Here is a 13372-nt window from a genome sequence, read left to right as displayed (position 1 = left end):
ACTTCTGTATACACTAATCTTTAACTATCAAATATCTCACCAGTGTGTACTTAAGTATTAACTGTGGGGGGGGGGGTTGGGGGGGGGCGGGCGTTAAATATAGAGATAGGCAAAAATATGCCCCGGCCTCTTTGAGAAAAATATTGTAACATGAGGCCTTTTACACTAGAAGGCTCCCTAGCTCTAAAAGTAATTGTACCTGTGAGGAAAATTGATTCATTTTTCCACATTTAGCTTTTTGAACACTTCATTCTCAATACTGTGCACTTTTACTTTGAAATTTAGATACTGTGGTTTTTTTAAAACTTTAATCCAGAGCTATTAAAACATTAATGCTAAATAATTCTGTTTGGTACTCTTGTGTGTGCAGAAATTCAATGCAAATCTAGGATATCAGTATTTCATACTGCTATACAGTTTTTAAACAAAACAGTGGCATGTAGTTTTTCAATACTTGACTTTTTCTCCTGTACTGTACCTTGTTATTTTAAATACACAAGTCTGCCCCAGTACTTTGTTCCAGTTGGTTGCCTTTATTTACATTTTCTAGCTATTCCTTTTTCTCACCAACCCCACACTCCTTTGAATGTTTTCAGTTAATGCCATTTTTTGCAATGTCTGTCATAATCTTAATAAAATGTATTTGCCATTTCTCTCTTTAGTGCATGCTTTCCCTTGATCTAGGATGTTGTTTTGTGCTAATGATCCTCATGCTATTTGTGCTAGGCCATGGTATGGAGGTGGGGGTAGAGCATTTGCTTTGCAAGCGGAAGGTCCTAGGCTCAATCTCCACAATGGGCTGAGAGTATCCCCTCTGAAATCCTGGAGGGTTGCTGACAGTATAGATAGCGTAGCTGAGACAATACTCAGCTAAATGGACTGATGGCATGACTATATAAGACAACTCCCTAGGTTCCTATTGAACCAAATTGGGTCTGAAACGGAGAGTATAGCTGTGATTTATTGTTAGTTTTCCAAAGATGCTAAGTACAATTAATGATTTTCTCAGGAAGCAAACCATGAATTTTCTGGAATTCTTCAAAATATGTACTGAGTAATGAACAATTCAGTTTCCACTGCTGTTCAGTCCCAAGTAGCAATCCAATGGATTTTGGTCTCTTCTCCCCACCCTCCAGGTTATTTTGTAGTGTTTGTCGTATCCCAAGTATGAATGTTCAGTATTTCCTAATGAATATCATGCTCACTAATGTGTTCAAACAAACTACTTTGGCTACAAGGAGCTGGTAGATATTGTTGCTGTTTAGTTGTGTCCGACTCTTCGTGACCCCATGGACCAGAGCACGCCAGGCACCTCTGTCCTCCACTACCTCCCGCAGTTTGGTCAAAGTCATGCTGGTAACCTCGAAAACACTATCCAACCATCTCGTCCTCTGTCGCCCCCTTCTCCTTGTGCCCTCTTTCCCAGCATCAGTGTCTTTTCCAGGGAGTCTTCTCTTCTCATGAGGTGGCCAAAGTACTGGAGCCTCAGCTTCACGATCTGTCCTTCCAGTGAGCATAGATATACAGCATAGATATACAGGTGTACAACTTTTTTTAAAGTTTAGTGTTTGCTCCTCTCTCCTCAACCACCTAAAAAACACATTTGGGGCCAGAAAGTTAAATGAATGCTGCACACGGAGACCTCAATGTAGTCTTTTGAGTTGTTTGAACAGGTTCTCGTATACACTGTATGTGGGCTCAGCAACTTGGCCCGGCAGGCAGCTATATGCAGTAGGGGACATGCTATGCCGCTTCTATCCCCATCTAACCCTCTCACCCACTTCCCTCTTAAGCTGCAGCTGTGGAAAACCAAGCACACCGGACTCAACCCTAATGGGCACAACCCAGGGACCCCTGATCACCACGTGTGAACAAGATGGCAGGAATGAGTTGCAACTCCTGGAGCTGTGCAGGGAAGGACACATTTTAGCACTAGAATGTTTGCTTAGCACATACTGGCTGGATCCTGGGCATCTCCAGGGACCGGCTACTGTCTGCAACCATGGGGAGATGCTACCAGTAACACTGAGCTCAATGGACCAGTTGCCTGACACTCAAAAGTGACCAGACCTTCCTTCCTCTCCCTGCGCACAAGCCTACAAGAGAGCCGACAAAGCTGCCCCTCCACTTGCTCGCCGCCTCTTCCTGAGCCCTATAGGAGAGTCAGTGTGATGCAGCGTCGGATCTGGGAGACCAGAGTTCAAATCCCTGCTGGCCCAGGAAGCTCCCTGGATGACGTTGCGGCGAGCGCTGCCAGTCAGGCTAAACTACCTGGCAGGGTGGTTGTGGGGAGAGGGAGAACCAATGTCTGCCGCATTGAGGCCCTTGGAGGGAAAGGTGGGGTGGAAGTGAAACGTGGAACAAATACAATGCAAGCCGGGCCTCGCTCTCTTCGAGAACCGCTGGTCCTTTGCGACCGTGCAGGGGCCTTAAAATAAAATTAACAGGCGGCGCGAGAGGCCTTTATAACGGGTTCCCGAAGTGTCACGTGTCCTGCTCCGTCCGCTCTTTCGCCGCCTGCTCGCATTCCCTTTTCGGTAGCGGAGCGCGGACGGGCAGCGCCTCACGGAGGCCGAAGTGACGTCGCAGTCGCTCGGCGGCGTGAGGGAGCCCAACAACCCCGCTCTCTGCCTGCTCCGCCGCCGCCGGCTCCTGACATGCTGTTCCGCTTCGGGGTCGTCGTGCCCGCCCGGCTAGCCGAAGGCGGCACGGCGCTGTGCGTCTCGGGTTCCCGGCCCGAGCTGGGCCAGTGGGACCCCAAGCAGGCGCTGGCCATGAAGCCCGCGCGGCCGCTGGCTCCCTTGCCTGCTCAGGAGCCGGTCCTGTGGCTCGCGGAGGCGGCGCTGCGCGAGGACGAGGCCGCGTGCACCTTCTGGTACAAATTCCTCAGGCGGCACGAGACGGGGGACGCTGTCTGGGAAGGTAACGGCCGCTCAGCAAGCCGAGCTCCCTGCCCCCGCCTTCTTCCTCTCCGTGTTTGTGCACCCGCACGCATGCGTGTGCCACGGGGGCGTGGCCATGACGGCCAGTTCTCGCGTCGAGGACGGTGGGCGGTTGTTTTTGCCTTCGTCGTGGGCAGCGCGAGGGACGCGCGCTTATTGCATCAGCACAGCTGTGTCACCGTTATGTAATAAAGAAAAAAACCAGTCTGCCTTGAGCGGATCTTTTAGGTGTAGGTAGCTCACAAATGTAGAAAGTCTTACCCTCAGTCTGCTGAGATATATTTCTTCGCGTGGATGGTGCTGTGTTGGCTGCAAAAGGGGAGACAGATTATTATTATTATTATTATTATTATTATTATTATTATTATTATTATTATTATTATTATTGGTGGAGATAGTTAATAGGTTTACAAACCCCCCTCCCTTCTGTTGAGACTGGGAATGCATTGTGAGGTGACTCCGAAGTAAAGTTGTACCTCGGAAGTCAAACGCCTTGTGAGTTGGAACGTTTTGCCTCCCAAACACTGCAAACCCGGAAGTGAGTGTTCCAGTTTGTGAATGTTCTTTGGAACCCAAATGTCCGACGTGTGTTCCGATTGGCTGCAGGAGTTTCCTGCAGCCAATCAGAAGCCGCACCTTGGCTTTTGAACTTTTTGGAAGTCGAACAGACTTCCAGAATGGGTTCCGTTCAACTTCTGAGTTGCAGTTAGCTTGTGATGACCACGGGGAATTAACAAGGGTCATGAATGAATACAGGGGCACACAGGTCTGTGGTTGGCCTCTGGCTGTCTAGAGAGACAGTGAAGTCAAACTGCTGCGTTAATAGCACTAAAGTGACTTCTCTGTGAGGCGTTGGTGTGTATGGAGGTCCTGGGCTGCCTAGACAACAAGACCCCCCTCTCGGCCTCGCTGATGTGGTCCCAAAGGAAAGCAGAGCAAAACGTTTGGCACCAGCTTGTCTGCAGTCCAGCCGTCTTAGGGACTCTGCTCCAGATTTGTGTAGGGTTTAATCCTTAGCCTTTTCTTCTCCTGAAGATACAAGGTTTAGGACCAGAGTCTTTCTTCTCCTAGATGAGCTACCTTCCCAGGTTGATGAGCCCCACCTGCCCCTCACCTCCCTCTACAGCTCATGCAGAAACTGCCTTCTTGGCCATTGAACCCACTATTGGTTTCATTTGCTCAATTTGCCAGGGTTTGACTTGAGACCCATCGGGTACCTTCACCTGGGTTAGCCAGCCAGTAGAAGCTGTTTTCCAGAGTATGGTCGCTGTCCACATGTTGACAGCTTCTAGGAGCCACAGGTGAGAACCGAGTGCAAGGTGTACAAACTCTTCCAGAAGGAGCACAAAGTGCCCCCACACCAGAGGTACCCCTCCCTTAACACCCGTACACCCCACTGTTGCAAATATATGCCATAAATCTCTTCAAAATGAAATGTAGGCTATTGCGAAGGAGGTGTGGTTGGATACCTTTAGACAGAATTTAGGGGGGAAAGGCATTTGTATCCAAAACAATCACTGAAATATCCTGTGAGCATGTATATTTTGGTGAAGACCAACAGTTCCAGTAGGTCATACTTCTTTGGTAACTTTGAAACACTGCTAGAAAGGTGTAGAAGTCCTTTTCAAGGGGTAAATGACTCACAGAGTAATGCTATGCAGGCGCATAGGGATGGTGGGAAAGAAACTACTACACCCACAGAGGTTACATTAGATTTATATTGCCCCATTCACAGTGTTCAAGATGGCTTCACATCCAAATGCAGGGCTTAATAATAATGAAAGTTGAGAGTATAGTTTACATAGTGCAGCTTCCAGACAAAAATGTTTATGAGCTGCTGCAGCTAAGGAAGTAACCATGGTTTATGGCACTGGAGAGGAAAATAAAGAAAGCCACGTTGTTTCAAGGTTGCAGTAGGCTGGTGAAAATAAAAGGCATTCTTTTGCAGTTCAGTGTTTTTATTTGCACCTTGAGAGTAGTAAGGTGTGTGATTGAAAGTTGCACCATGTACAGTTAATATTTAGCTAAGACATGTAGTATATAATTACACTATCTTGGTATTTTATTTTTTTTGGAATTGTGCTTTATTGCTTTAAAATTTCAAAACCAGGTGTTATTTTAAAACACTTGAGTACATTTCTTATGGATAGTGTGTGTGTGTGTGTGTGTGTAATGGTGGTAATAATCTATTCTGTTCTACTTATAATTGCATAGAAAAGCCAGACAGTATTGGAAAGAGGGAGAAGACCTGGAGAAGCTAAAGTAGATAGTTGGAAGGGAAGAATGGACTGGGTACTGAAGGTAGCTATATATTGTTGTAGCTCGGTTTCATAAGGAAATCTTTCTGTTCCATTGCAAAATGACAGTAGGTTTCAGAAACAATGCATCTTTAACTTGCTACTACAGTTGGTAGCCGATCATTTCCTCGTGGTATTAGTAAAATCTAATTATGACAACTAGGAATTCTATCACACACTCTCCAAATCTGTGACCTCCAGAGAAGATTTTACTGAAATAATTATATTTCTAGAGAAGGGCAGTTGTAATTTCTTGTTCCCTTTCATGTCTTTTTTATTCTCTTCCTCAATCTTTTGCTCTCTTGCTCTCTCTCTCTTTTCGTTCCTCAAGCTAGAATGGTCTATAAATCAATACTTTCTGCTCCCACTAGATGTCCCTCTTGGACCTGAGAATGGAAAATCCTCATTTCTCCTACAAGACAGCACTATGAGAGCTTAATCGACTTTTAACTCAACAAATTTAAATTTTATTCCCTTTGTGCATTTCAATCTTGTCTAAAAAATAATAGAAGGGAAGGAACATTAAGTACAGCTAGGTATTGACTGCCTAATTTTTTAAAAAGCACAGCTTATTTCAATCCTTTTGCTGAGCAAACAGTATTAGATCTTTTAATGTTTTCAGGTATAAGGATACTTTGTGAGTGACTAGAAGTAAACACAAACATGTTGTAAAATCAAAACATTGAAAATAGTGCAGTCTTCTATGGGTTAGTTTTCTGGTATGGTCTAAAATTGGGTTGGCACCTTTGGGCAAAATATGAGACAGGTCACCCAAAATAAAGGACTGGTCGGGGTGGGGGTGGGAGGGTCACACATACTCTCATGGCACCAAATCCTCCCCCACATTGTGGAGGGGGATTCCCCACATTTGGTCTCCCGCTTCCCTCACCATTTTGGCCCTGCTCTTTCCCTCAACTCGCATAGGTAGGCAGGGGCCAGGGATAGATGGCCAGCTCCCACAGGTGCCTTGAGATGAAGCTCCAGCCTCTTGCCCATGCTGGTATCAGAAGAGACTAGAGTGTGGAAGAGGAGGGAGGAGGAGAGGTTAGGTCAGTGTGGCAGAGGGGGCTGAGCAGTGGTAGCTCCACATCATGCTAGACTGGGGGGCGGCAGCATAGGAGGAGCACCAGCAAGAGGGAGGGAGGGAGAAGAGGTTGCTTCTTTCACCTTTTCTCTGTTGTCCCTTGTACTGGGCTGGTACCTTGTACCTTGTCAGCCACACCAACAGCGATGCAAGTGCCATTTGGGGCTGGCTGAGCTCAAATGTGGAGGAAAAGGAATCCTGTTTGAAGTCCAAATGGGAAAGGGGATATTATGTACAGTGGTACCTCGGGTTAAGAACTTAATTCGTTCCGGAGGTCCGTTCTTAACCTGAAACTGTTCTTAACCTGAGGTACCACTTTAGCTAATGGAGCCTCCCACTGCTGCTGCGCCGCTGGAGCATGATTTCTGTTCTCATCCTGAAGCAAAGTTCTTAACCCAAGGTATTATTTCTGGGTTAGCGGAGTCTGTAACCTGAAGCGTCTGTAAACCGAGATACCACTGTAGTCAGTGGTCTGTGTTGCCTGAGCTTGAGTCTGGACTAAGGATTCTGAGCCCCTGTGTTCTGATTCAGTACCTGATATCCAGTCACAGAACATTTCAGGATTTGGGCCTCTGCCATTGGCCCTTAAACTCTGACTTATGATTCGCAGCTTGGAAGTTTAGGCAGCCAATGACATTGGGAATGGGAGTAGCCCAGGCCTTCAGAAATGTATATAAGCAGTTGCTTTGCCCCTGTTGTCCAGTTCTGTAGTTCAATAAAGGTTCTTGCTGTTATCACTATGTCTTCCTTGTGGGAACCCACCTACACTTCAGGGGTTACACTTTTGTCCAAAACCAGAACGATCCCATTTTTTATAGGGACAGGTAGCAATTCTAGCCTGAGATTTTCCCCTTCCAGTTTTGTGCCCCCATGCATAGGCTTTAAAGGCAGTGGAGGCATATTGGATATTTTCTGGGTGGGGGCAAAAATCAGGGGATGAAATGTACCATCACAGTCTATCTCCTCAGACCAACTCTGAGTGTTATGCCAGGGACTGAAGTCAGACCATTGGTCTATCTAGCTCAGCATTGTCTGAACTGTCTGGCAGGGTCTTAGACAAGGGTTTTTCACAGCACTGCTTAGAAATTCCGGAGATTGAACCTGGGTCTATTTCATGCAAAGCATGTGCTCTGCTCCTTAGCTACAGTTTATCAAGCCTTTAGGTTTAGCTTTGCAATTGCCCATTTGATGGTTGTAAATAAGAGCAGTGAAAGAGACTTATAGCATAATCCTAGGCATGTATACTCAGAAGTAAGTTCCATTGTGTTTCTAGGTAAGTATATAAAGGATTGCAGCCTTATCTCTGCCTCTGTGCCACCTATAAGTACTTGAAAACAGAAAGGTTTTGTTCTCTTCCTGACTTGCAAGATTTGTGTGTGTGTGTGTGAATAAAGCTTATACTTAACACAGCAATGCCTCAGTTCCCTGAACGAAGGGACAGGTTTTTTAACTGATCCAATGAGCAAAAATTAACACATTCAGAATAGCAAGTGAGTATTGTTTTTTTCCTATTGTTTACTGCTGAAACAACTAAAGGGGGGGGGGAAGACACTATATCTTTACTTAAGTTATTATCCACCATAATTTGCTGAAAAACAGAGACTAGGTATACAGTTTTTGTAATGTACGTTTTGTAATGTACCTTTGCATTTTTGATATGCTAAGCCAGGCTTTAGAAATGTACAGGGGAAATGCTATTTGGAAACCAAGCAGGCCCATTGCCAAGTGGTCTGAGCCATCTCTATTTAGATGAAGGAAGCTCAACATGTCCATAGCTCTATACAGTAACAATCAATACCAATTCAGTCTTGCATTCCAAGCCATCTAATACTGAATTTAAGTCAAAATGTGAAATAGTAGGGATGCTTCCATAACAGACTCCAATCTCAAGGGTTTAGAAACGTGGGACTTGTTTTGTTCAATGGTGAAGCCTAATAATGATAACAGGTAAATATCATTCCTTGAAGTACAGTAAGTGAAAATTGGACCTCAATGAATTTTCTTTTTCATTGTAATGCAAGACTACAGAAAGTTGGAAATAATTTATCTGAATTTCTTTATGAAACTTTTTAAAAAAAGAATCTGGTCAGCCAGCTAAGCTGAATTTTCACCTCCCTGTTTAATGTTGCACACGAGTTCTGTGTCAATCTGCCTGTCTGTGTTTCTTCTATAATCATTAATCCAGGTTTACATATTGTAAAATCTTATTCTCCCCCTGCCCCCATAGTTTATTCAGATAAATTCAACTGCTGAGCTGCAACCCAGTTGTCTGGATTTGAACAGCAGTCTCTTTCAATTATATAGGACAGACTAGCTTTCAACCTTTGAGCTATTCTGGGGAAATATAACAACAACAACAACAACAATTTTCTTTGCTATTCTTATTAATAGCATTTTTATTTTTTCCACACAATTCTGTCATCTTTCTCCCAAACAATTTGTTCAAAAAATGATCTGGAATGAGCAGTAAGGTAGCCAAGTTATGACACCAAACCACTGCGGGTGGTAGAAAAAAAAGGATTGTGAAATGCTCCAAAAGATGTATCCAGAATGTGTGAAAATGGCATTAAAATGGCAAATGTAATTCAGTGTAAGCAAGGGGAAAGTAAAACACATGGGGGAGGGTGGTCATAAGTTCACATAAACACTGATCTTGACTGACCTTAAGATCATGATGGGGAGTTTAATGAAATGTCCTGTTCTGTGGTGATGTTCAGCACCAAGGGAAGGTGATGATGATGAAGATGATGATGATGATGATGATGATGATAATAATAATAATAATTATTATTATTATTATTTATACCCCACTCATCTGGCTGAGTTTCCCCAGCCACTCTGGGCGGCTTCCAATCAAGTGTTAAAAACAACACAGCATTAAATATTAAAAACTTCCCTAAACAGGGCTGCCTTCAGATGTCTTTTAAAAAGAAGATACAGTGGTGCCTCGCAAGACGAAATTAATCTGTTCCGCGAGTCTCTTCGTCTTGCGGTTTTTTCATCTTGCGAAGCACGGCGATTAGCGACTTAGCGGCTATTAGTGACTTAGCGGCTATTAACGGCTTAGCGGCTTTAAGAAAAAGGAAACAAACTCGCAAGAACTCGCAAAGCAAGCCCATAGGGAAAATCGTCTTGCGAAGCGACGCAAAACCCGAAAAACCCTTTTGTCTTGCGCGTTTTTCGAGGCATTCGTCTTGCGGGGCACCACTGTAGCTGCTTATTTCCTTCACATCTGAAGGAAGGGCGTTCCACAGGGCGGGTGCCAGTGCCGCGAAGGCCTCTGTCTGGTTCCCTGTAACCTCACTTCTCGCAATGAGGGAACCATCAGAAGGCCCTCGGTGCTGGACCTCAGTGTCTGGGCTGAATGATGGGGGTGGAGACGCTCCTTCAGGTATACAGGACCGAGGCCGTTTAGGGCTTTAAAGGTCAGCACCAACACTTTGAATTGTGCTCGGAAACGTACTGGGAGCCAATGCAGATCTCTCAGGACCAGTGTTATGTGGTCCCGGCGGCCACTCCCAGTCACCAGTCTAGCGGCCGCATTCTGGATTAATTGCAGTTTCCGGGTCACCTTCAAAGGTAGCCCCATGTAGAGCGCATTGCAGTAGTTCAAGTGGGAGATAACTAGAGCATGCACCACTCTGGCAAGACAGTCCGCAGGCAGGTAGGGTCTCCGCCTGCGTACCAGATGGAGCTGGTAGACAGCCGCCCTGGACACAGAATTAACCTGCGCCTCCATGGACAGCTGTGAGTCCCAAAATGACTCCCAGAATGCGCACCTGGTCCTTCAGGAGCACAGTTACCCCATTCAGGACCAGGGAGTCCCTCACACCCGCCCGCCTCCGTCCCCCAAAAACAGTACTTCAGTCTTGTCAGGATTCAACCTCAATCTGTTAGCCGCCATCCATCCTCCAACAGCCTCCAGGCACTCACACAGGACCTTCACCGCCTTCACTGGTTCTGATTTAAAAGAGAGGTAGAGCTGGGTATCATCTGCATACTGATGAACACCCAGCCCAAACCCCCTGATGATCTCCCCCAGCAGCTTCATATAGATATTAGAGATCTGTAGAGCCAGGGTTCTGAAACATGATAGGTAAAGCAAAGCAAGGCCAAGACCTTGGCTAAGATCAGGGTTACAGTTGTAGCAGTGTAGCAGAGGCAGAAAATAAAGTTGTTTCAGTGGTGCCTTGGAGCAGCTGGTAGAGTTTTGTAGCCTGGGCTAGTTACACAAGGTAATAGAGTCATAGAATGGTAGAGTTGGAAGGAACCATGAAGGTAATCTAATCCAGCCTCTTGCAATGCAGGAATCTTTTGCCCAGTGTAGGGTTCAAACCTTCAACCCTGAGATTAAGAGTCTCATGCTCTACTAACTGAGCTATCCCAGAAGAAAGCCCTGCTCCTTGAATGCTGCATCTGGCACTTAAAGGGCCAGTACCCTTTTCTGCAGCTGTTGAATTTTTCTAGGAAGTGGGGTGTCAAGTTTGGGGAAAGCTTCTCAGAGATCTCCTGATACTGAGGAGTCTGTATAGTACAGTCATTGATGTCATGTAGCAGAGATGTCTCCTTAGTGTTTGAGAGATGCAATGTGAGCTCCAGTGTCAGTAGATTCACTTGGGAAGGACACACCCTGAAATTATTGGTCCTGTATCTGACAGTGCTGATGAATGCACAAATGGCATGGCTGGTGCAGTCACAATCCAGAAAACAGAACTTACAAACAGACATGCCAGACCCAGTGTGGTGATCAAGTCTCTGGAACAGTAACAAGGGCACCAATTTCAGATCTAGTGAACATATCACACCATGAGAAAATCTGTTTTCTGTACTCAGATTCCCCTGGGAGAGCACATGAAATATGGTGCATTCGATATGGTTTTTCCTTAGTTGGCTAGCTGGATGTTTCTTTCAGAAACATTGCTCTCTATGCCTATTTTACTTTGCAACCATTAATAAAGTGGATAGTGGACGCCTTACAAGAATGCTGGGACCACTTGGAACTGCCCTAGGACTCTTAGCCTGCTTGTGTTACAGGTTTCTATGCATAAGATGCTACCCAGCATGCTGTGTGCTTGAGTTCAGCTCTTTTGATGTTTGCACCTCCTCCCTCTTCCCACACCCTTTTGGAGCTTATGTTTTCCCTCCCATCACTGATCTTGGGCTACTCTGGATTACTTCTTTCTTTTGATCATGTCTTACTTGCTTTTCATATTCTTGTTTGTTCTTCTCTCCCATATGAGCTGCTCATTGCTCAGAGATCTTTGTTTTAATCTCCTTTGCAATAAAGCCAGTGGCTTTTTGATATGCCAGTTTGATCATCTTTCTTACGCATCATGCCAGGAGCCATATGGGCAGTCCTGCAGGCTTTGAAAGAAAGACTGTTCACAAAGATTGATTTGTAAGGCAGAGTTTGCTGATTGCTTTGTTCTTGGACATGTTGATGTGCAAGCAAATTGCATGGGAGAGTTTTTGAACAACAGTGGAATAAAAAAGGACTTAGTTTGGAATCCTTGATACAGAAATATATCCTTTCAAGAATAACCATTATTTGGCTTCCTAATGTTTGTCAGTGATGGGCTCCATTGTTTTTAATCTTAGCCTTTAGACATGAAAATTTCCTTCCACATAGGATATCCAGGCCACACCAGTAACGGACATAATGCAGGCACACAGCTCCAGCTTTTAGGCTTTGCGCACCACGTTGAGTAAAGTGTCCTTGCACAGAAACCATCTTCCCCATGCCAATTGTGTTTGCATAAGAGCAAAAGAGCCTGAGAGCAGCCTACAGGCTTCCACAGGCCCTTTCTCAACCGCTCCTTTTCTAGTGTGGTAGAAGTGTTTGTGTGTGTACTGGAAAGCCAGTATGATGCAATGGTTAAAGTGTTGGACTATGACCTGGGAGACCAGGGTTCAAATCCCCACTGAGCCATGAAGCTCACTGGGTACCCTTGGGCCAGTCACTGTCTTTGGACCTAACAACCTACGTTACAGAGTTGCTGTGAAGGTAAAATGGGGGAGGGGAGAACCATGTATACCTCCCTGAGCTTCTTGGAGGAAAAGGTGATATATCAATACAATCAATCAATCAATCAATCAATCAATATTAGGAAGGACATAGGAAGCTGCTTTATTTGTCCATCTAGCTTAGTACTGTTCACTCTGACTGGCAGTAATTTTCCAGGGTCTCAAGCATAGGGTTTTCCCATTCTCTGCTATCTAATTCTTGTAAGTGGAAATGTGAGCAGTTGCTGTTCTGTCCCCTGGAAAACTGCTCCTGGACAATGTAGGACGGGGGCAAAAACCAGGCAAGGATGGTTACAGTGGGAAGGAAGGACCAGGAGCTTCCCGTGCATGTACTTCCTTGAGCTAACTTATAGGATCTGAGCTTTTGTGTGATTTGTAAATGAAATGGATTAAATATTGCAGTGGTGCTGTACAAGGTTGTGTTTTATTTCATGTTAAGAAAACACTTTCTTTAAAAAAGAAATTCTTAAAACTACATTTATCCAAATAGGAAAGCTAAAGCTATAGCAATGAGAGAAAAATGTATTTGTCAATCGATCTGGACTTTACTAATGTGCTCTTTGTTTGGCCACATCCCTATTCCAAAGTGATTTTTGTGTTTCTTTCATTTATTATTCAGCAAGTAAAAGAGGAGGTGGGTGGAAACTGATTAATTTTGTCCTTTAAACTCTGTATGGGAGAAGGGGATATGTGGAAATTGAAAAAAGGTTGATGATTTAAACAGCCATTATTTCTAAAGTGGTATATTGCAGACATTTATTTTTCAATGTATAACTGCTTAAAGTTACAAACTGAGTAGCCAATCACAGTCCTTCCCTCAAAACACCAAAAAGCTTCCTCATGAAGGGTGTGATACTATGTTAACTCCTTTTTGAGCAAAAATAGGTAAATCTGGTGATGTTTCTTGCCTCTGTGTATGAGGATATATTATACATTTGTTGCCCTACTGTGGTTTTGCCAGATGTGAGCTGCATATTCTACCACGTACAAGAGCATTTTATGTCCAGATATTTCTACATGAAATT

The 13372-nt window shown here is 44.7% G+C and overlaps 1 protein-coding gene across 1 annotated transcript in view; it reads left to right on the top strand.

Annotated features, from left to right (window-relative positions):
- The first annotated feature begins 75 nt into the window (after nucleotides 1-75).
- Nucleotides 76-13372, top strand: part of EPM2A (EPM2A glucan phosphatase, laforin) — a 34908-nt gene continuing 21611 nt past the window's right edge. Inside the window, exons 1-2 of the mRNA XM_053382101.1 lie at nucleotides 76-1149; nucleotides 1674-2922. Coding sequence (XP_053238076.1) covers nucleotides 2658-2922 — 265 coding nt within the window. The 5' untranslated portion in view covers nucleotides 76-1149; nucleotides 1674-2657. The remainder of the gene's footprint in view (nucleotides 1150-1673; nucleotides 2923-13372) is intronic.

This window comes from Podarcis raffonei, chromosome 3 (genome assembly GCF_027172205.1).
Source record: "Podarcis raffonei isolate rPodRaf1 chromosome 3, rPodRaf1.pri, whole genome shotgun sequence".
Classification (NCBI taxonomy): domain Eukaryota; kingdom Metazoa; phylum Chordata; class Lepidosauria; order Squamata; family Lacertidae; genus Podarcis; species Podarcis raffonei.
Note: the sequence above shows the minus strand (reverse complement) of the source record. Positions and strands in the feature narration are given on the sequence as shown.